Source organism: Eubalaena glacialis, chromosome 6 (assembly GCF_028564815.1).
Source record: "Eubalaena glacialis isolate mEubGla1 chromosome 6, mEubGla1.1.hap2.+ XY, whole genome shotgun sequence".
NCBI lineage: Eukaryota > Metazoa > Chordata > Mammalia > Artiodactyla > Balaenidae > Eubalaena > Eubalaena glacialis.
Genome location: NC_083721.1, coordinates 18,997,917 through 19,020,735, shown reverse-complemented (window position 1 = coordinate 19,020,735; position 22,819 = coordinate 18,997,917). Strand labels below are relative to the sequence as shown.

Sequence of the window (22,819 nt, the reverse complement as noted above, 5' to 3'; positions counted from 1 at the left end):
TCAGCTTTTGTTTGGTCCAGGCACTGGTGTGCTTTGTTCGGCGATCCTGTTAACTTATAGCCAAAACAACTGTTCATTTAGAGCAAGAAGGTTAAAGAAACAGAAAACACATACTGTTAATTGTGGAAAAGAAAACACTTAGGAAAAAGAAAGTATACCCATAATCTAATAGAAAGACTAGAAGCAAAGCCACATTCACCTAAGTTTCCCAGCTGGAAATCTCTGCCAGCACTTGAGGCTTAACCTGTTCAAAGCTCCCTCCAGAGAACTGCTCCCAGTGTAAGTTAGCAGAGCCGTGGACACCTGCTCTAAGCCCCTGCCCCCCAGGATGTGCTCTGCATGTTAGGGATGCAGAGGGTTGAAGAGACTGTGTTTTAAGTTCTCTCCTTAAAAGAGGAGGAAGAACGGTACTGGGACTTACACAATTTCTCGTTGAACTGACCATATTTAACTTTTACAATGCACTCCTGTGTGCTCCTATCATAAAAGGAGGACATGGTCTAAGATTGGTTAGGCAGCTTTCCTGGACTGCTCAGGTGTCAAAGAGCAAAGGTGGCATCTGAATGAAGGTTTGATAGGGAAGCCCATGCTTTGCCTTCACTGCACTTGACCCTAAGGGCTCCCTTATAACAGCATATTGGGGTATCTCATATGTGCTCATCTATACAACAAGGATGGGCAGGATGATCTTTCCTATCCCTTTCACACTAGCATCTTGAGATTGGAATTCCCTTCTCTCCCCAATCCAAATCACCCTTAGATATAGGCTAATTTTTCCAAAAGTGTCTTGACAAGAAAACACTCCTGCTAAAAACAATCCCATAGCCCTTACTCATCTCTAGAATTAGATCCCAAAACCCAGATTTATAATCAAGATCCTCTACTTTACAGCCTCATTCTACGTTTTCAATTTCCTAAATTCTTTTCTCAATTTATCTAATTGTGTATTTAGAAGCTCCTATGAGCCAAGAATGTTGTCTGGCCACTCAGCAACACCTGACATGAAATCTTATCTTGACTCAGTAAATATTTGCTCAATTTGCCTGAATTAAATTTGGGACAGAATAAAATTCTTCAGATGAAGAACTGAAGTATACTTCCAATTTTTTCTTCTCTCAACCTAAAGCCTTTGGTTTAAATAAAACAATGTTGTTTTTTTTTCTTTTTAAACCTCATTTCATTCAAAAGAAAGAGGACAACAAAATCTAAAAATTCTAATTTTTCTTCCTAGGCTTTATAATGTATGTTTCAAGGGGAATATTATCCTAGTTTTGATCTACTTATAAGACTTCTAGGTTCCTTAGGCCAATATCTGGGTAATGTAACAGTTCATTAAGGCAAGTGGCCACTTTAGACTGTTAAATGATGAATAATTTACATAGTTATTTTCAAATTGTTTCTGTGATGGCAGCACTTTCTATATCTAGTATAGAATGAAGGAAAGGAACTTTTTTCTACCAAAGGACCACAGAGGAAAATAATCGTCAAGGGAGCGTCTGTTGTGGTCATCTATTACTGCACACAAACTATCCCAAAACTTAGTAACTTCAAACAGTAAGCATTTCTTATCTCACACAGTTTCTGTGCGTGAGGAGTCTGGAAGAGACTTAGCTGAGTGATCCCGTCTTTTACAAGGGTGCAGTCAAGATGTCAGCTGGGGCTGAGGTCAAATGAAGGCTTGACTAGGCTACAGGATCCACTTCCAAGTGGTTCATTCATTGCCTGGCAAGCGAGTGCTGGCTGCTGGCAGAAGCACTGAGGTCCTCATGACATGGCGGCCGGCTTCCACCATAGCAAAAGTATGCAAGGTAGAAGCCACGTGCTTTTTATGATCTAGCCTCAAATGTCACACACATCATTTCTGTAATATCCTCCTGCACACTGCGGGAGGAGACTAAGGACTACGTGTGGATGCGAATACGAGGAGGGAGGCAAGCACTGTTGAGAGCCATCTCGGAGGTTAGCTACCACGTGATAATTTAGAATTCCTCACAATTCTGTGAGTTGACTGAGTGATTCTTCTTCACATGGTGTTGTCAGCTAGAGTACTGAAAGGAAGCCTGCAAAGTCCAACCTGGCCTTGCATACGTGGCTGGTGCTGGCAGCCACCTGGGAGCTCAGGTAGGGCTATTGAGTGGGGGCCTCCATTCTCTTCTACTTGGGCTTCTCCACATGGCTGCCTTCCCAGAGCACAAAAGGAGAAACTTCTAGGCCGAATTAAGGCTTAGACCCAGAACTAAACCAGCACCACTACCACTCTATTCTACTGGATAAAGCAAGTCTCATGTCCAACCAAGATTGAAGGGGAGGTTGTAACTGCTAGAAAACATAATTCATCAACAGTCAACGGTAGAACATATTAACACAGGGTCACATAAAGAACAATCTAGGGTTGCTTCCTGTTTTCAGGAAGTGTACTTAGTGATCATTTAGCACATTTAACTGAATATTTAAGGCCCTGCTATATGTTTATCACTCTACTATTGAGCATTATCATGGCACCTACATCTTAACTGGGTAAAAATAAACTGAGGGCAAATTTGGACTGAGGGCCAGCAACCCCTAACTCTTGCTTAAAGATTTCTTTAGAATTCTATCAATGGAAAGAAACAGTCTCTGCAGGAGGAGACCACAAGGCCATTTCAGGGGAGGTTCTTTCAGTGTAGAGAGCAGGGCAGAACATCTGCCCTATTCAGTTCCAATCTCTGTGCCAACAACAGGCCGTCCACAAGCAGTTACTAAATGACAACCCACATGCTCTGAGTCAGAGCCGAGTGTTGCATAAAATGCCTTGTAAAGCATGATCTCTAGAAACGGTAATTCTCAGTGACACTCTGGGCCTATAATCCTTTTGCCCAAAGGAGCCAAAGTAAGTCCTAGTCTTAGCTCAGGCTGCCATAACAAATTACCATAGACCAGGTGGCTTAAACAACAGGAATTTATTTTCTCACAGTTCTGGAGGCTGGAAGTCTAAGATAAGGGTACCAGCATGGTTGGGTTCTGGTGAAGGTTCTCTTCCTGGCTTGCAGATTGCCACCTTCTCTCTGGGTTCTCACATTATCTCTTTGTGTGAACAGGCAGCGAAAGCAAACTGTGCAAGTTCTCTGGTGTCTTTTCTTATAAGGGCACTAATCCCATCACAAAGCCCCCATCGTCATGACCTCATCTAACCTTGATTACCTACCAAAGGCTCCACCCCCAAATACCATCCCATTGGACCTGAAAGCTTCACCATATGAATTTTGGGAAAGACACAAACATTAAGTCTATAGCAGTCCTCAATACACATTTGATGAAAAAAAAAATGAAAGAATAGTGCTGACTGTGCTAATAAAAAAATGTAAAGAAATTTTTATATTTCAAATATGCAAGTATTTGAATGATGATTGGGCAAGAACATAACTATTATGATTGGGGAACAGGAGGGAATTTATGGGTACCAAGAATGTGTATGCTATGAGATAAAATGCTGATTACACAAACCTAAGTTTCAAACTATCTTCCCAATCAAACTTTATAAGGGCTTTATAAGAGCAAAGGTAAAAGACTCGATTTTTACTTTTTTCTCCCTAATCTTGCCCTTGACCAACAATAGGACCAAAGAAATCAGGAGGCAAAAATGCCAATATTAATAATAACAATAAAACAACCAACAGCAGGGAATACAAACTGAGAGGAATATGAAACTATGAAAGATATGGACTAGATAATTCACCATCAAAAAAAATAATATGTGACACATTATATTAAGCTAAGCACCAACAGATACGATGTGCAGCTATACAGGCAGTCCTTTGGAAAAACAAATTTAACAAGTGAGTTAAATTGGTTAGCAAAAGGTCAGAATGAGGTCACGGTCATGAGTTCAGTTGGTTTCATTCTGTCCTAGGACCACAGACTGCTCACAGCTGCCTCTCTGACTCAGCCAGCTGTCTCTAAAACATCTGTGTTTTGGTCACAAGAGGGACTGAGAACATAAAGAAAAAAATGATTCATCACTATTGAGAGAAAGTAATCAGTAAATGAATAGCACATTAAATGGTGACAGTAATGGTTTTTGTACATTTTAAAAAAAGGGAATTTGCACAATGATGCCAGAATATAGTGGATAAGTATCTTCACGGTGCTGAACAAAAATACTTGTCAACCTGGAATTCTATACATAACTAAACTACTGTTCAATAAGAACAACTTCTGGAAATAACCAAGTAAGATGACAGGCACCCAAAAAAATAGAGGAATCAAAATAAACATTATGGGAATAGAGATGCTTTGGTGAAAGGATTGGCTGTAAACACCAAATCCAGTTAAAGACAGAACCTACGACTGTGAGAATTATGACAATAGAACAGACCATAATATTAAACTTCAAAAATATAAAAATAATATAGCTTACAAAATCTGTGAGAAGGGGAGTTGGAAAAATTACGAACATTATTTTCTTTGGCTTTCTTAGCAGGGAATCAATCGACTGTCTAAAATAAAAATACGGAGCTAAGAAAAAAATAAAGGAAAATAAACATTTTCCAACAACACACAAAAAAATTCAATCTTACAAATGAAACTATTATTTCTAATTATAAAAGAAAAATTTCAGACTACCTACAAAGTGGAAAGTGGCAGAAAGACCCTAAAATATCAATAAGCAATGTTCTAGATAGTTTAGGATACACCATTCAATAGAAAAAGTTGAACACTGTTTAAACGTTCTGAGTGAACACCTCTCCAACACCCACCCCCCAATACCTTCCCCAAAGCTGGTTAAAGTCATGATGTGAATTCCCTCAGCTACCCACTCTCCAACCTATAAAACTTTTAAAAAGGCACTGTGTGTTTCTAAGCCCATTGTGTTGGGCTTTGGTCATTATTCTATTTTGCCCCCATGCCACTCTTCAACCTTTTTTCTGGCAAGAGCTCCTCTCCCCACACCAGTTGGCTCTGGTTGGGATGCCAAACAAGCCTTACACCCTCATGACCAAGGTGCGCCAGTCCCAGTACATACTGAGTCCTTGTGGATATGGTGACTAGTCCAAAGGTAGATGGGTGACTGAAAGCAGGACCAACGAGAACCCTATCTGGGAATTAGAATGCACACTGGCAGAATGGGGTTGGAAATCCAAACTGGAACAACAAACTCCCAGAGCTGCCATCTTCCCTGGCCTCCTAAAGGAAGCCATCTTTGCAGGAGAAAATGAGGTGAAAATAAAGGAGAAAGGATAGCAGAAAACAAGAGACCCCAACAGAGAAATTCCAGGCAGCACTGAGTCTCAGTTTCGATATCTGAGGACCCAGTTACTGGATGCCTTTTTTAAAATTCTGTAAGCTATCCCTACCCCAAGATCCTCTCCATCAATGGGAGAAAATATTCTCCATGTACGAGTAGATTTCAGTCACCTGACAACATAAACTGCCTAATTAACCCACCCTATTTCCCCATCTTTTATTCTCTTTTCTAAGTCTCAGCCAGTCACTAGTTTTCTTATGATGGATCTACCCTTCCTACAGTTTAGTTTAAGCTTCCTTCAGCTGAAGTTCCTTCCCTTTAAAAACAAAGCCCAACAAAAAACAAAGCCTTTCCCTTTTCCATGAATTGCCCACAAGCTCTTTGCCTCTTGGACTTTCCTCAAAGAGACCACAGATGGCTTCAACACCCATACATGTTATTCTTCCTGTAACCTACTGTAATTTGACTCTTCCCATGCTATTCCCTTGAAATTGCTATCCTAAAGATCAATAATGAACTTTTATTTGCCAAATTAGGAGACTGTTTTATTATAAAAAATGTCCATTATTCAGAAATGGGCAAAAGAGATTATGTACTGGCTGCCCCAGCAGTGAAATGCAGGTGTTGTCTTCCAGAGCCTGGGGTGGTAGGGGAAAAGATGACCTGATTAAACAGGGTATGTTCTTCTGATTGACTCTCTATAGGCTACTTTACAACCCTGTAGGAGTAGATACTGTAGATACCTGATAGCAATGCAAATGTTTCCTGTCTCATGCAAGGCAGATTAGATAATTCCTGTTCACAGCCATGTGAATGAAGTTTGTTGAAAAAGGATTTAAATCTCTTCAAGTCAAACTGGTTAACATCTTACAGGTTACCTCATTAATTAGTGAATTGAGTAAAAGTTTTGATACGCATTCATTTTGCAAGACAGTCATGAGTTGCCTTGTCAAAAATTATACTTCAGTCACTTCTGGTCTGCATCACACTTGCACTCTCATCATTTCCCTCATTTAGATATTAACCTAGCTTGACTTCCAGCACATAATACCACCGAGTTCTGATCCTAGGTTTCTGGCCACTGCTCCTCCTCCATTGAATCTTTCACTTTGTTCCCCTTAAATGTTGCAAATCACCAAGTTTCTTTCCCAGGATTCTTTCCCAGAGGCATCATGAGGGTAAAATGAGGGCAAACACTTGGCAGGGTAGCTCAGTACCTTGTTAATGCTCAATAAAATTTAGTTGGTACCAGCATTATCAACATTATCACCATGTGCCAACATCATCATCATCAGTTTTTCAGTTGCTAAAATTATTTTATAAGCCTTTCTCGCCCCTGCGATCTCGCTTTAAGAACAGGTCCTGTATCTTACTCATCATTGCATCCTTAGCACTCAGAGATATAAGTCTGAAGGAGGAAGAGAGAATCACTGGACTCTAGAAAAGTATTCATATAATCATCTTGCACTAAAATATTTTTAATGAAAGATGTATTTCAAAGGCCCCAAATAAGCCTCTCTAACTCCCAAGCACCAGTAAAATTCTGGGGGAAGGTCTGGAGGGACTCTTCACTTCCGCTTCCCTCTGCCACTTGCTAGATCATGGGATCTAAGACCCTTACAGCCCAGAGTCACTGGTGGAATGGGGCGGGGCAGGAGAGCAACACTGTTCAATGGAAATATAATATAATGGAAACATAATGCCAGTGTAATGTTAAATTCCACAGTGGCTACACTGAAAAGTAAAAAGATAGATACAGTTGAAATTCATTTTAATAACATACATATTCACAACTTAGTAACATATACATGATGTTTACAACAGTATATACAAAATATTATCATTCCAATATGCAATCAATATGAAATTATTAATGTGATTATTTTATACTCTTTCTTCATGTAAATCTTTGAGATATGGTACTTATTGATATCTTACCCTTATAGCACACATTATAGCCACCCTGCAGGCACTCGACAGCCATGCGCCGCTAGTGGCGACTGCCCTGGACAGCTCTGGAGTACAGGCTCCAGTTGGGTCCCAGGGAACTGAGAAACTAGATATGAGGTCAGAGTGACAAAGCAAGAGGGTGACTTTCATTTTTGTTTATTTTTTTCAGGGTCAGAGTGCTCATATTGACCAGCCTTCTGACTCAGCCCTTCATGATGATTCACAATAAAGTGGTGATTGATAAGTTTATTTATTTTTTTAAAATTTAAAATTAATTCTTATTGGAATATAGTTGATTTACAATGTTGTGTTAGTTTCTGCTGTACAGCATAGCGAATCAGTTATACATATACATATACACAGAATATGTGATTCTATAGAATCAATCTATAGATTGATTCTGTAGAATCAATCTTTAGATTCTATTCCCATATAGGTCATTACAGAGTACTGAGTAGAGTTCCCTGTGCTATACAGTACGTTCTTATTAGAGGGTGACTTTTGGAAATGCTAATGTACAGTCATTCTCTTTCTTTTAAAAAAATAAACACCTTCCATGACACATCCTGTTGTTACAGAATAGAGATCAAATTCATTAAAAGGGCCCACAAGGCCTGATGGTCTGGCCTATTCTTAACTTCTCTAGCCTGATGTTTGTCTAATCCATCTTAAGACTCTGGCCTGTTGTGTATCATTGTACAAGACCTCAGTGGGTGGTAAGCTGAGATAGGCAGATATAACCAGAATTTCAAGACAAAGGAGAAAAACCAAAGGGCTCACTTTCCTCCCCCTACCTCCACCCCATGGCCACCAACAATCTGGCAAAGGCTGGGACTATAAAGAACCACTCTGTGGCTTACCCCTGGGACAAACAACAGACTAAAACAGGAAGCGAAGTTACCCAGGCATTAGTGGGATCTCTAAGTGGAGTGGGAATAGGGTTGTTCTCAGGGTCATGAAGAGTAATTTTTATAGAGTCATCATACAAATGTAAAAACATCTGATTATTCATGACTGACACTGAAGAAAAACTTAGATGCCAACTATGATATCTACATCAAAATAGCCATTCAACAGAAAATGATGTGGTCAACGTCATTAAGTAAATTTGAGTTGTAGCCTTTAAAAAAATTCATTTAACATTCAGAATGCATAATCTGCATGTGTATCCAGATAAGTAAAATGGTATCAAAAACCTAAAAGCATGCATGCACAGAGCTCCAATTTACCAACTCATAACTCATCTACAAAACTGTACTAGAGGAACTCTTCAATAGAATGTGAATATTATTTCCAAAAATGTATATTTTAGAATTGTCATATCCAGGCAAAAGTGAATTTATTATCAGTCCCTATATAATAAATGGTTTTTTAAAAAAATATAAAGGATGCCAATATTAGTGATTTCTACTTAAACATGAAGAATTATCTTTTCACATCATGGTTCATACTCCTTCGAGACAAAAATTACTTGATATGCAATATATTGTGATAATGCAGATGCTTCTTTGCTTCTCAAAACACAGGAGTTAGAATTTAGATTGTCCTTTCTTATAGTGCTACCAATAAAAAAAAATACATGTGGGCATATATGTATATGTTAAATATATATATATACACACACACACACACACACACACACACACACACACACACAGATATATATTTCATTAAACACTCATTTTGGATCCAACAGGGCTAAAGAAAATTTTCTTGTACATAAAAGATTACAACAAAGGAAATGTTGCCAGGTTATCCATTGTTTATGTAGGGTAAGAAATTTTGCTTTGCCAAGAGGTGTAAGACTAATTCCTTTAAATGTTCTTAAAACACAAAGAGCCACATATTGTAGGAATATATAACTGTCTGGAAATGTGGGACAAAATGCCTTGGACTCCAGTTATTTTAAACTGAATTAATTAAAAAAAAAACCCTACACAATAACAGCAAGAAAACTAGGAGAAATTACACAAATGCTGAAGATCTCTACAAATGGCAAGGAGGTGATTTCCAGGATCTAAAAGTTATGTTAAAAAAGCAAAGTACAGAACAGTGCTTATTGTAAGCTACCTTTTATATAAGCAGAAGAAGGAAAAATATAAATTCTCTCTTTTTCAAGAAGGATAAATCAAGAACGATGAAAATATTTTTTTAACAGAGGATGGATGGCAAGTGAGATTTCGGAGTGCAACTTCTTATTTCAATGTTTTAACAATGTAAATGTTTTAGGTTTTCAAATCGTAAAAATAAGGAGAGAAAAACTAAAATTAAATATAAACAAATAAATGAACTAAAATATATCAAACTGGTAACAGAGAAAATTAATTCTAGTGACTTTAATTTTATTTTTTTAAATTTGTTATTGGAGTATAGTTGATTTACAACGTTCTGTTACTTTCTGCTGTACAGCAAGGTGAATCAGTTATACATATACATATATCCACTTTTGTTTAGATTATTTTCCCATACAGGTCATTACAGAGTATTGAGTAGAGTTCCCTGTGCTATACAGTAGGTCCTTATTAGTTACCCTATACAGTAGTGTGTATATGCTAATCCCAATCTCCCAATTTCTAGTCACTGTTAAACACAATACTTTGCATTAGCCACAGTGGGATATACTCTAAAGATAAAAGGAAGAGGCAAGGTATCTTAAACTTTACTCAGTTGGGTTTTTTCTCTTTTTTTTTTAAATTAAAAGTATATCTGACATACAAGATTATATTTCAGTTGGTTTATTGATGGTTATTATATGACATAATTTTTAAAATATTTATGCATACTGTAGGGTAAAGCAAGTAAATACATTAATGGTATGGTGAATCATCAGGAACCAAGACGTTCACTGCAAGAGAGAAAATACAAACATAAAAGAAATTAAATTAAAAAAACGTGCATGTGATCCAACATGGACCGCTGGCCCCCAGCGGAGACTTACTTCTTGGCAGTACTGCAGGATGCCCTCCTTGGTGCCAATGCAGGTCTTAGTCCCCGATGGATCTGACTCCCACTTGCCATTCTGCACGTTCATGTACATGTTCAGTTTTCCACAGAACATGGCGACTTGCGGTTCTGCAAGCAGGCCAGCATTGCCGTCAGTGGGCACCTGAAAAGATAAGTTTTGGTTAGTTACAAAAATCCATAGCTCTGGGGTGGAGGCTGGGGAGAAGGGCTGTAAAGAGAAACGTGGCCTGGAGCAATGCCAAAAATAGTTCTATTCCTCCTAATTCTCAATTATGAATTCCTTTGGGTTAAGCATTATGTACGCTACAGATATCTCCAACCGCATATAATACGGTGTTGTTTTTTTACCACTGAAATGAAGAAATTAGCAGTATTGAGAAGAATTTATTCATTGAAAAGCTTATACATTTCCCCCATGGCAGATTTCATTGACAAGTTTATCCATTTTGCTTACTGCAAGGTCCTGACGATAAAATCAGATGTTTTTCTGAAATAAATAGAATCACTCTGGAGGAAACCATATTCTCATAATAACCTCCAAGTGACTCACACAAAGAACAATGCCAGGTCCCTGCATGGTGACCAGGTCTGTGAGTAAGGCTGTATGTCACCTCCCAGAGCTGAGGGCATGGTGTCAGTGGCGCTTTACTAATTAGCAAGTGACAACTTTATATAACTTTTTGGACTGAAAAATTACTGTAGAATTTACCAAGCACAAACATGAATGAATATGTTGGCCAGTCCATCAGTTTTCTCCAGAACATTCTCTGGTTATCACTCTGTCAGCTCTGAAGAGTACAGTAAGGGTGCTGGTGTCTCATCTCCTCAGCTACGCTGCAAAGAGGTAACAAGTCTCACCCAGGGCCCAGCAGAGCACCTGCTGTGTAGCAAGCTCTCAATAGGTCTTAGCTATGACCACTGAAGGCAACACACCATTTTGCCAAAATAACTTTGAAATGGGTGCCCTTTTGTATTTCCAAACCCTTCTGCCCACCGGTATTACGTTCATATAAATATATACATATTTTTTTGGCCACACGGCACAGCTGTGAAAGAGCCGGCACTACCAGGGCCCTGGGCAGTGAAAGAACCGAGTCCTAACCACTGGACCTCCAGGGAATTCCCCATATAAATATTTTTAAAAGGGAAAATGGAAGTTCTGAAATATCCATACTACCTCACTTAATAGGTTCTGATAGCTCAAAAAGAAAAAAAAATCAGCAAAAGATGAAAAATAAATCCACAGGAGTGCAAGTGTTATGCGAAACCAAGGTATCAAAAGACACGGTGGCAAAGTAATCCCTCCCTTGTTAAATCCAGCTTCGGAGGAAATGTGTGAGATCCATGCTAAGAAGAGTTAACTTCCAACAGAAGCCATTCATGCAGCGGAGAACTGGGTGATTCTATAATAACTTGTATCATTTCTAAAAATTGTTCACAGGAGGGAAAAAAACAACACTAAAATTACACCAAGAGATTTCAGTTAAAGAAATAGCTTCCTGACACTTCCCCCCACAGAAATGCAAAAATAGATCAAACATCTGTCCGTTCTAGTCATCATCACATTTATTTTGTCCATAAATCCATAAGAGGATTTTTGTCCTTTAAAAAAAAATAATCTTGTACTGAACCTAGCTGGGACCTATCACAGACCTGAGTGCAAAAGCTCCTGGCACAATCTCTAAAACCATGTTTCAGGTAACATTTTCTGCATTTCTAGTTCTACTTTATAAGGCACGTTTAGTAAAATTCTACCCCTCTGCTGCCAGATGTAACAAACGGCAGCTGAGGCCACAGTATCGGATCGTCAGCAGAATAGCTAGGACCCCTCAACTCCCCAGTTTGGGGCCTTGCCCACCACCTGCAATTTCCAAGCCACAAACTGAGAGGCTCATTCTCCAACAGATACAAAGAAGCAGCCTAGGCAGAATGCTCCATAAACGTAAGTTTCACAGCTTTCCTGAGGGAATAAGAGAAAATTCAATGCTTTGATACTCAAAAACCAGAATATAAATTTTGTCCATTTTACTGAAGTAAGTAGTAAGATAATAACATTGCGAAAAAGTCAAATAATGATCAGATACCTATAGATAAGGCCCTATCTTAGATGCAATGAAGGACATAAAATACATTTATAATATATAAATAAATATATAAAATTTATTAATGTATTTGTTTATAAAATATGGGCTTTGCCCATGTTTTAAATTCCATTATCAAGGAGTATAAAATCTAATAATGAAATCACCATTGCATTCCCCATGGTACTTTATTCTGCTCAAACTCATTCCTGTCCCAAAGATTTCCAGTCTTAGAATCTTGGGGCCTTACCCCTAACTGAACAGAGGGACTAATGACCCTTTACCACTGTTGATAATTATTTTGCTGAATAAATTCTACCTCCACCATCTTAACATTTCTCTGTACCTCTGACTCTCCACAGTGTGTTCCATAGTTACTATCTCCTTGTCAGTGCAAAGGCCCTTCATTCCATATCCTCCCCTCAAGGAACAATGAAGTACCAATTTCTCTCCCCCATGGTAGCCAGCTTCCAAGATGACCCCTAATGGTCCCTACTTCCTGGATTCACGCTCTTGTCACGGCCATCCCATAATGTATCAAGGTTTGTCTGTAGCAACAAATAAAATAGGGCAAAAATATGTGTTTTCCAAGGCATGGTCATTAAGGGCACTAGGGTTTCTTCCTTGCTCTCTGGGATCACTTGCTGTGGAGGAGGTCAGCTACCATGTTGTACAGACACTCAGGCAGTCCTGTGGAGAGGCCCATGTGATGAGGAACCAAGGTCTCGTGTCAACAGCAACGTAAGTGAGCTGGGAAACATCCTACAGCCTCATCAGCCTTCATCTGACGGCAGCCCTGGCTGACATGACTGAAACCTCAAGAGAGACACTCCCAAATTCCCAACCCACATAAACTGAGATAGTAAATGTTTGTTGTTTTAAACCATTAGGTTTGAGGTAACCTATTACACAGCAGTAGATACCCAATAAGTTCCTCTTTTTCTCCAGCTGCATAATACATCCACAAATAGGCTCTGATCTCCTCTACTGAAAGAAAGCAAATAGACAAAAAATACCTCCTTCCATTCTATTATCCTCTAGAGGAGGGTGTCAGCACATTTTCTATGTAAAAGGCCAGAGAGTAAATATTTTAGGCTTTGTGAACCCTACAGTCTCTTGTAACTAATCAACTCTGTTGCTGCCATGCAAAAGCAGTCTCAGACAATATGTGAAACGGGTGTGGCTACTTTACAATAAAATTTTCTTTACAAAACAGGCAGTAGGCCAGATCTGGCCAGTGGGCCATAGTTTGCCTGCCTCTGCTCTAGAGGAACTGTCATCTTCCCATTACTTCCAACAAATTCTAGCAGGTGGTGATTTAAACACTCACTGATACCACCTTCTTACCTGCTTCTCAGGACCCTTGCAGTTTGGTTTACATTCCTACCATCCGGACGATTTTCTCAAAGGTTACATACAATCTCCTGAGAAAGGAAAGCCTTTTTCTTCAATACCTGTCACTTTTCATTTTCTTTGCCATACATGAATTCTTCCTTGGAAGTCTTTTCCCTTGGCTTCTGTCACAATCAACTACCCTGGCTCTCTTTATTTTCCTGATTATCCCATTACTAACTCAAAATCCTTCAATTCCACAGCATAAGACATTCCTAAAGATTAGGCCATTGCTTCTCTTTTACCTACTTTAAGAAGTCTTGGTGTTTGCACGCTTTCACCTCCTAGCTGCTGAGAGGCAACTCCAATATAACAACAGCAACAATAATAAATGACAGCAGCTAACATTTCTTCATTCAGTAAGTTTGAGTATGTAACACATGCTAGGCACTGATGTATTCGGTTGGCCCAATAGTTTTGGGGACAAAGCAGTAAGTCAGGCAAGTCCTTATCCTGACAATAAGATGACAGATCAGTTTGCTTGGATCTGAGGAGTTTCCAGGATGTGAGACTTTAGTGCTAAAACTGGTAGACTCCCCAGCAAGCTGAGACAACTGGTCACCCTACCTGACAAACACATCAAATGTTTCTCAATTTTTTCCTACCTTGACTTCTTAACATCTTTCTATTTCTTCCATTCTTCACTTTGTTATCTTTCTGTCTTCTTGACTTTACAGTTATTTTGATGCCATCTGTTTGCATGTTTGTATGTTCCAACTACCAAATGGTGGTAATCTTTCTCCCATTCCCTTCAAATGAATTGATTATGGCCCAAGCAAATTACTGGAAAACATCTTTAATTGCCTTATGATCTCTTCCTTCTGACAATGGGCGCTAAGACAAGAAAACAGATGCTTCAGTTCCTTTTGGATTTTCCACCAGATGAGATCTAATATTAACTTAAAAAAATAAGTATGATCATTAACATGACCCGTTTTCTTAGAATGGAGCTGTGTAATAGTTCAAACTTTGATTCCTCAATACTTAGGGTATAAGGCCAGACACTATCAAACTCTTAGAGGAAAACATAGGCAGAACACTGTATGACATAAGTCACAGCAAGATCCTTTTTGACCCAGGTCCTAGAGAAATGGAAATAAAAACACAAATAAACAAATGGGACCTAATGAAACTTAAAAGCTTTTGCACAGCAAAGGAAACCATAAACAAGACCAAAAGACAACCCTCAGAATGGGAGAAAATATTTGCAAATGAAGCAACGGACAAAGGATTAATCTCCAAGATTTACAAGCAGCTCATGCAGCTCAATAACAAAAAAACAAACAACCCAATCCAAAAATGGGCAGAAGACCTAAATAGACATTTCTCCAAAGAAGAGATACAGATTGCCAACAGACACATGAAAGAATGCTCAACATCATTAATCATTAGAGAAATGCAAATCAAAACTACAATGAGGTATCATCTCACACCGGTCAGAATGGCCATCATCAAAAAATCTAGAAACAATAAATGCTGGAGAGGGTGTGGAGAAAAGGGAACACTCTTGCACTGTTGGTGGGAATGTAAATTGATACAGCCACTATGGAGAACAGTATGGAGGTTCCTTAAAAAACTAAAAATAGAACTACCATATGACCCAGCAATCCCACTACTGGGCATATACCCTGAGAAAACCATAATTCAGAAAGAGTCATGTACCAAAATATTCATTGCAGCTCTGTTTACAATAGCCAGGACATGGAAGCAACCTAGGTGTCCATCATCGGATGAATGGATAAAGAAGATGTGGCACATATATACAATGGAATATTACTCAGCCATGAAAAGAAATGAAATGGAGGTGTTTGTAATGAGGTGGATGGAGTTAGAGTCTGTCATACAGAGTGAAGTAAGTCAGAAAGAGAAAAACAAATACAGTATGCTAACACATATATATGGAATCTAAGGGGAAAAAAAAAAAAAAAAAAAAAAAAAAAAGAGGTCATGAAGAACCTACTGGCAAGATGGGAATAAAGACAGACCTACTAGAGAATGGACTTGAGGATATGGGGAGGGGGAGGGGTGAGATGTGACAGGGTGAGAGAGTGTCATGGACATATATACACTACCAAATGTAAAATAGATAACTAGTGGGAAGCAGCCGCATAGCACAGGGAGATCAGCTCGGTGCTTTGTGACCACCTAGAGGGGTGGGATAGGGAGGGTGGGAGGGAGGGAGATGCAAGAGGGAAGAGATATGGCAACATATGTATATGTGTAACTGATTCACTTTGTTGTAAAGCAGAGGCTAGCACACCGTTGTAAAGCAATTATACTTCAATAAAGATGTTTAAAAAAAAAAAAAAATACTTAGGGTAACATTATGCTAGAAATTATAAAATTGGCTGTATGTATATATCTGTTACATTTGACATTACAAGAGGCCCTTCACAAATAAATACTTAAATCACAAAGACATGTTTCTTGGGCAAAAATTCTTTCCCAAGCCAACACCAGATCAGAGTAAGGCGCTGGGAGATAACAGATTGAACCAGAAGCTTTTCTATTCTTAATGAAGCCCACCTGCAAAGAATTTCATGTTTTAAGAAACATATCCCTGGCTCAGTTAATTAAAACAAGACAAACAACCCAGGATCCTTACTGGAATCAAATAACCCATTTAAGAAACAAAGCCTAGTTGCTAGGAGCAGCCCACTCCCTGGCATTCATCCAGAAGGAAACCATCACCAGCCAAGGTGGTCACATGGAAGATAATACTTAGCCTTCCAAGGGCCCAACAGGTTTACTCAAATCCCTTTTTTTCTGAATGAAGCCTCAAAAAATGGCCTAATACATCATATACAAGGTCCTATTCAGGACGTGTTAAAATGGATGCTCTTAAAACTTAAATCTTTCAGTCCTAGAGTAAGTTATTTATAGCCAGTGAAAATGCATACCCTGTCAAAGTTATCCTAAAGATAATTATTCCTAACTTTTAAAAAACATTTCTCTTTTTAATAAAAAGAAATATAAAAGCTTTAGTGGATGGGAACTATAACCACTTAAATAACTATTACATTTTAATTTTGTTTTCATCTTAACACTATCTAAGGTAACTTAAGGTTACTTGGCAGAAATCCAAGACAACACCTAAAAGATTGGCACCCTGCTATAAATGGCCATTCACGGTCCCTGCATTTCTGAGAGACTGAAGATGAAGATAATTCTTGTAACCTGAATGACTTTCCACTGACATCCTAAGACCAGAGATGCTTTCCCATGGGAAAACAGTGCTCAGTGACAATAGGCAGAATAACTGGCTGAAACAATGGCACATGGTCACACTGCCTCAAAAGCAACAGGCTATTTACAGAATGCTCTGAACTACAGAGACTCAAACACTACACCTAAAAATGCTGTCAATCTTTTAAAAATAACCATTTGCTGCCAGAAGAGTATTTTAGGGTCATACTATATAGACAAGCTACTCAAGTGAAAATGGACTTTCCAAAGGAAGTTAGCTAGAAAATGGCTTTCCAAAAGCTTAAGGGGAACTTAAAATAAACAAATATAAATATATACCTAATCTGGGCCAATCTGCAGAGGTGACCCCGAAACCTACACCTAGAATCAATGCAATTTACAAGCGCAAAAGCAGCTTCTCAAACAAGTTCTCCCCGCTGTCTTTCAAACCGGGTGTTCCCTTTCCCCAAAAAGTTTCTCTTTATTATCATCAAGGAGATCAAAATTCCTTATAGAGCTGGCTTGGCAACATTCCTCCCCACACAGTCCCAACTAAAAGGGAAAGGGAACAAGGAACTCTCTGTTTCACTGGCTGAAAAGTCTTGCTTGGCAAGGAGAAGGCACGGATCCATAGCTCAGTGCATCCGTGGATTTATGTAATTTTAAGGTTTGTGGCTAATGAAAACCATCTTGTTTCTGCATTTAAACGAACTTCTCACTGGTCTGAATAGCTGGCCTCATATAGTCACTTATTTGGTACTATTTAATCAGTTCACAATTTCCTGGGGGTCAGATTCTTGTATCGTTGAGTATCTTTTAAAAAGCACACAGTGATGCTATTTCTATCCCAGCTGTGGTTGCCTCACATAAATAATTTCCCCTTAGCCTGGGCATAATATAATTATACCCCACAAAAATGCTTTTAAAACATTCAAATATTCCATTTTCAATGTAATTATTCTGTAGAATCACAATCAAGAAGATTTGAGTGTGAACCCCTTTCAAGGCCAAACAAAGTACCTCACTTAATCCTTAACATAAACAAATTTTCATTCTCAAAAGGAAAAGACTATCTGTAGGGCTTTCCTTTACATGCCAAAAAGCAAAACAAAACAAAACAAAACTTAAGCAGAACCAGAACACCTGCAATTGCCCATTTTATCTCTAACACAGGAGAACTGAAATTAAAATCAGAATCACAGAACTGAAAGAATCTGTAAAAGCATCCATCCCAACTCTAAGCAGAAGGAAAAGGCTCTGAAGGATTTGTCCAAGGCCACAGAATTATGAAGAGGCAGAGCTGGGTGTTGGACCTACACCATCAAGGGTTTTGTTGATGTGACCAGGCTGACTCTCAAATTAAAATGGAAAATTGTAATTTTCCAAGGTTTTGCCCCTGTGCGTGTATGCACGTATTTGTGGTGAGAAAGAATGCAGGAGCTGACCAAAGCATACAGAAAACTGAAATGTGATTACCGAAACTGTACACAGCTTCAATTTACCTGTGTGGAGAGGCAGTCGTGTTCCTCACATCCATTAGTTGCTGCACAATTATTTCAGAGCTCGAGTTTCAGGCTAAAAATGATGTGCCACAAAAGTGAGTGAAAAGAGACGGGACTTCCCTGGTGGCGCAGTGGTTAAGAATCCACCTGTCAATGCAGGGGTCACAGGTTCGAGCCCTGGTCCGGGAAGATCCCACATGCCGTGGAGCAAATAAGCCGGTGCGCTACAACTACTGAGCCTGCGCTCTAGAGCCCGTGAGCCACAACTACTGAGCCCGCATGCCACAACCACTAAAAGCCCGCGTGCCTAGAGACTGTGCTCCGCAACAAAGAGAAGCCACCGCAATGAGAAGCCCGTGCACCGCAACGAAGACCCAACACAGCCAAAAATAAATAAATAAATTGGAAAAAAAAAAAAAGTGAGTGAAGAGAGTAAACATTCCTTTCAGAGAGCTAATCCACATATTTCACTCCTTGAAATTTGACATTCCTTTGGGGACACTGTTGACCTGGCTTCAAATGACAAGTTATAGCTCCTTGATGGATCCATGGCCTCTGTTAATATTGATAAAGCTAATTCTTATAGTGGGACCCCAAAAATGAAGGCCATCCCAGTGGTGTGGTCCACATCACAAATCTAAACCTATACCAGCCTGCACGTAAGGTAAACACCTGTCAAGAAATCCTAACAAACCAATCACAATCCTCCAACTCAGCTTAAGCTAGCTTGATTTACCCTAAAAATAGGACCTGCTAGCCTTATAAGGAAATTCCCTTCCCGACCTCCTAGACAATCATGCCGTTTCAGTGTTGACCCTTCTAAAGCTCTATAAACGCGCTCTTGTCCCAAATCCCATTAGAACAGTGATCCACTGCTTATGAGGCACTGTATTCCCCCAATCCATGGATTGTCTTCCTTTGAATAAAGGACAACAAACTCATTATTAAATTGTTTTGGTTTTGTCATTTGACAGTATGAAGCTTTTTTTCTGCTTAAAGGATAGATATTCTAAAGTTGACCCCAAATTTCTTCCAATTCATAACAAAGGCCTGTAAATAAATTCTTGCTGCTGGTGCCCAGTAGAAAATCAGTTCTCCCAATAGAAACCTTTATTATTCAACACTCGTGGAATTAATTACCAATGTTGAAAGCATGAATTTAGGTAGGCCCAAGAAAGAGTGATGCCCACTGCCTAGAACAGATATAAAACTGGAATTAAAAAAAAACAGAGCCTCATGTATGACAAACTCTTTGCCTATAGTTTTCGATCCAATTAATGCCCATTTAGTCCTAAACAGTAAATGTTCTATATTCTAACTGCATGCATATACACATATACATCATATATATATATATATACTAGACCATGTATAATTGTGTTTATTGTGCTCTGACATTGGTAACAGTCAAATTCTTTTCAACATCATTTTGATGTTTATCTCTTTAATTCTGTCTTGTAGTTTTACTGGCATGTTTCACATACAAAAACATACAGTATCATGATCTTTATACGATTCTGACTCTCTCAATATTGTTATACCTCATCAGCCTTGATCATGTGAACGTGGAGATCGGAAAAGAGTTAAGGGCAAAGACTGAAGCATCTGCTTAGGCCTTTCCCTTCACTATCTCATTTGACTCAGAAGAACCTAGATAATTCACTTCCACATCTACTTAGATAATCAGAAAGGCTCAAAACCTGCCGAAGAATCTAATCAGGGCTGTTTACTCTAAAACCCATGCTTACTTTTTTTCATACTAAGCCAGGTGGCATTCCTGCTACTAGTTCTCAAGCTTTTTTATTTTCAATTCTTGAATATTATTTTCAAATAACTTTTTCCCCTGATGATAGTAGTATTTTGCAGTTCTTTGTTACTGGTTCTTAAAAAATTATTTTTAGACCAAGTAAAGGGGAAGCAAATCTAGTTTAAAAAATGTTTAATCTGCATGTCTTAAATTTAAATCCCTAGACGTTAACATCTAGTTACATTTGGTAGCTTCCTCTTTAAGAAACCTCCCCAGAAATGAAAACAAAACACTTTCTCCTAAATTAGTTCTTTCCTTAAATCAGAAACAGCAAATTGAATTACCAAAGTAGGGGTCCAGAATCTCCAACATTCCAAATTGTGAACGCATGTTCTTCAAGGCTTACCTTATTTAATCTCTATTTGCTAATTTCTCAACAATGAACATATACCTATATATGCATATCCCTGTATATATACCTACTATATATGGCCACCTGTATAATATGTAGTGGTGGTGTTAACAGTAATAAACACACACACACACACACACAAAGAGTTTACAGGTAGAGAGCAATTACAGCAAATCTCAAATGACAGTGCTTTGCTAAAAATCTCACTGTAGAGTTACTGCATTTAAGTCATATTGCTAAAAAGCTGAAGGATGTGGAAATTGGGGTCCTCAGGGATGCTGGTTTGAATGGCGTTCTTTGTAAAGAAATTTGATGGTAACAACTGAACTATTTTCCAGTATGATTTCCATTAGTTCTGACAGCTAGGGCAGATAAGCTATTATTCAGCACATAATGCAACACAGAAAAATCAAATTCTATTACTCCTCTCCACTTTAGATACAAGAGACAATTTATACATATTCAGTTTCTTAAGTTTTACTGTTTTCTATCAAATTTGGCCAAGATTAGCCAAGATCAGCTGACCCATTGGCCTGTGAGCTATAAAAATGATTATTATTTTAACCCACTAAATTTTGGGGTGGGTTGTGGCTTTGCAGCATTATTTATAGCAAGAGAAACTAATACAGGCACATATTTGCCAGGAATAAGTAAAGTACTAAGTGATAGAATCAGGGCTCAAAATTATTTCAGAAGGTAAAAATTCAAGTTGAATTTTTAAAGGATACACAAGATCCTATATTTTGCTTGAAATAATTCTTTGAAGTAGTACAGGACAGGAAAGGCATAGCTGTGTAGCTGTTTCATAAGAAAAAGTTCCAAAGGTTTTAAGAGATGAAAATAAAAGAAAAAAAGAAAAAAAAGCTAATGCAGTCTCATGCTTTACAAATACAGGGCCCTAAATATCATGGGAAATCTTGCTGTGTTAAATCACATCTAGAATGATGTACTCATATTTTTAGATAAACATTAAAAAATTAAAGAAAGGTTACCTGGAGGGAAACAAAAATTTTATCAGAAGACTCTAAGGAACATAGGAAAGAATAAGGGTGGAAGAAGACATTAGAAGGAAATTCACAAGGAAGAAGCTATAAACAGGAAACCAGTGATGAACAGTTGTTGGGAAGGAGCAACCTCATCAAGGAGGCACTTACTAAATGGATGGATAACCAGCCATCAGGGTTTCAGGAGGGGTCACCTGCTCAACTGGGTTGGGACGTAGATGAGGTTAACAGTTTCCAAAAGTCTTTAAGCAGTAGGATCTTGTGCTCAAATCATATTTTGTGTGAAACCCTCACACAGCTGGGTTCTCCTCTCAGAACGTGGATGTCAACCCCACCCAGCTTATTTAGGCACTGGTCTCCCAGAAAATCTGCTTTTCTACTTTTTCTATTGTTAGCCTATGGGTCTTATTACTTAGTTCTCAAGAAAAAGGTTATACAGTCCCTCAGTACCCGGAGGGGATTTGCTCCAGGCCCTCCCTCCCAGCCCCCCCGCCCTCCGTGCCTCCCTACCAAAATCCCCAGATGCTCAAGTACCTTAAACAAAACGAAGTGGTACACAGCACACATTCCTTGGAGGCCAAACCTGGATACCCAGGGCTGACTATACTGCCGAGCACCCTGAACTTGTACTGTCCAATGAGGGTGAGCAGTAGCTAGTCCAACTGAGGAACTGAATTGTTCGCTTGAGTTCATTGTAATTAATGTAAATTTAAATTAAAAAACCGATTACTCAATCCTATTAATGAAAAACTTTAAAGCACGTTGATAACAACTTGGGTAAGCAAATCTACTTTCTGACTGTAAATTTTATACACTCTATCAAATTTTTCCAATGAAAATCTCCAGTTGAGATTTTGATGACTTAGTATGAAAGATACGTTTTAAAATACCTCATTATTATAAGCTGAAATGGTAATTGGGTAAAATAAAATATTACAACTAATTTTATTTTTACATCTTAAAATGTGGCTCTTAGAAACATTTTAATGATATATGGGGCTTGCATTATATTTCTACTGGACTGTCAGACATAAGGCAGCACAAAGTTTACAACACAATAATAAATTACGTTCATGTCAACATATTACCCATTTGTCTTTCATTAATCTCATTGCACATTTATCACTTCCTCTCAGCCATTTTTAGTAAACTCTTGGAAAGTACGGGCTTCAATTAGTTCAACTAGCACAAACCAGCACATTGATATTCAGAAATCTAACAAATATTTGCTATTTCATGTATTCAGTGAGGTAGGGATCAGATAAGAAAACGGCTCAGCTAGGGCATGGTGAGCCATACTCTCTTGGTTTTATTTCCTAGAACTGGAAACGAAGGTCTGAGTTGGGGGGAAATAAGA

The 22,819-nt window shown here is 38.5% G+C and overlaps 1 protein-coding gene across 4 annotated transcripts in view; it reads right to left on the bottom strand.

Annotated features, from left to right (window-relative positions):
* The window catches only part of APP (amyloid beta precursor protein), a 286,588-nt gene that overhangs the window by 218,089 nt on the left and 45,680 nt on the right, over positions 1-22,819 (bottom strand). For all 4 annotated transcript variants that reach the window (XM_061194014.1, XM_061194013.1, XM_061194010.1 and 1 more), the window contains exon 2: positions 10,113-10,280. In XM_061194014.1, the coding sequence (XP_061049997.1) occupies positions 10,113-10,280 (168 nt within the window). The remainder of the gene's footprint in view (positions 1-10,112; positions 10,281-22,819) is intronic.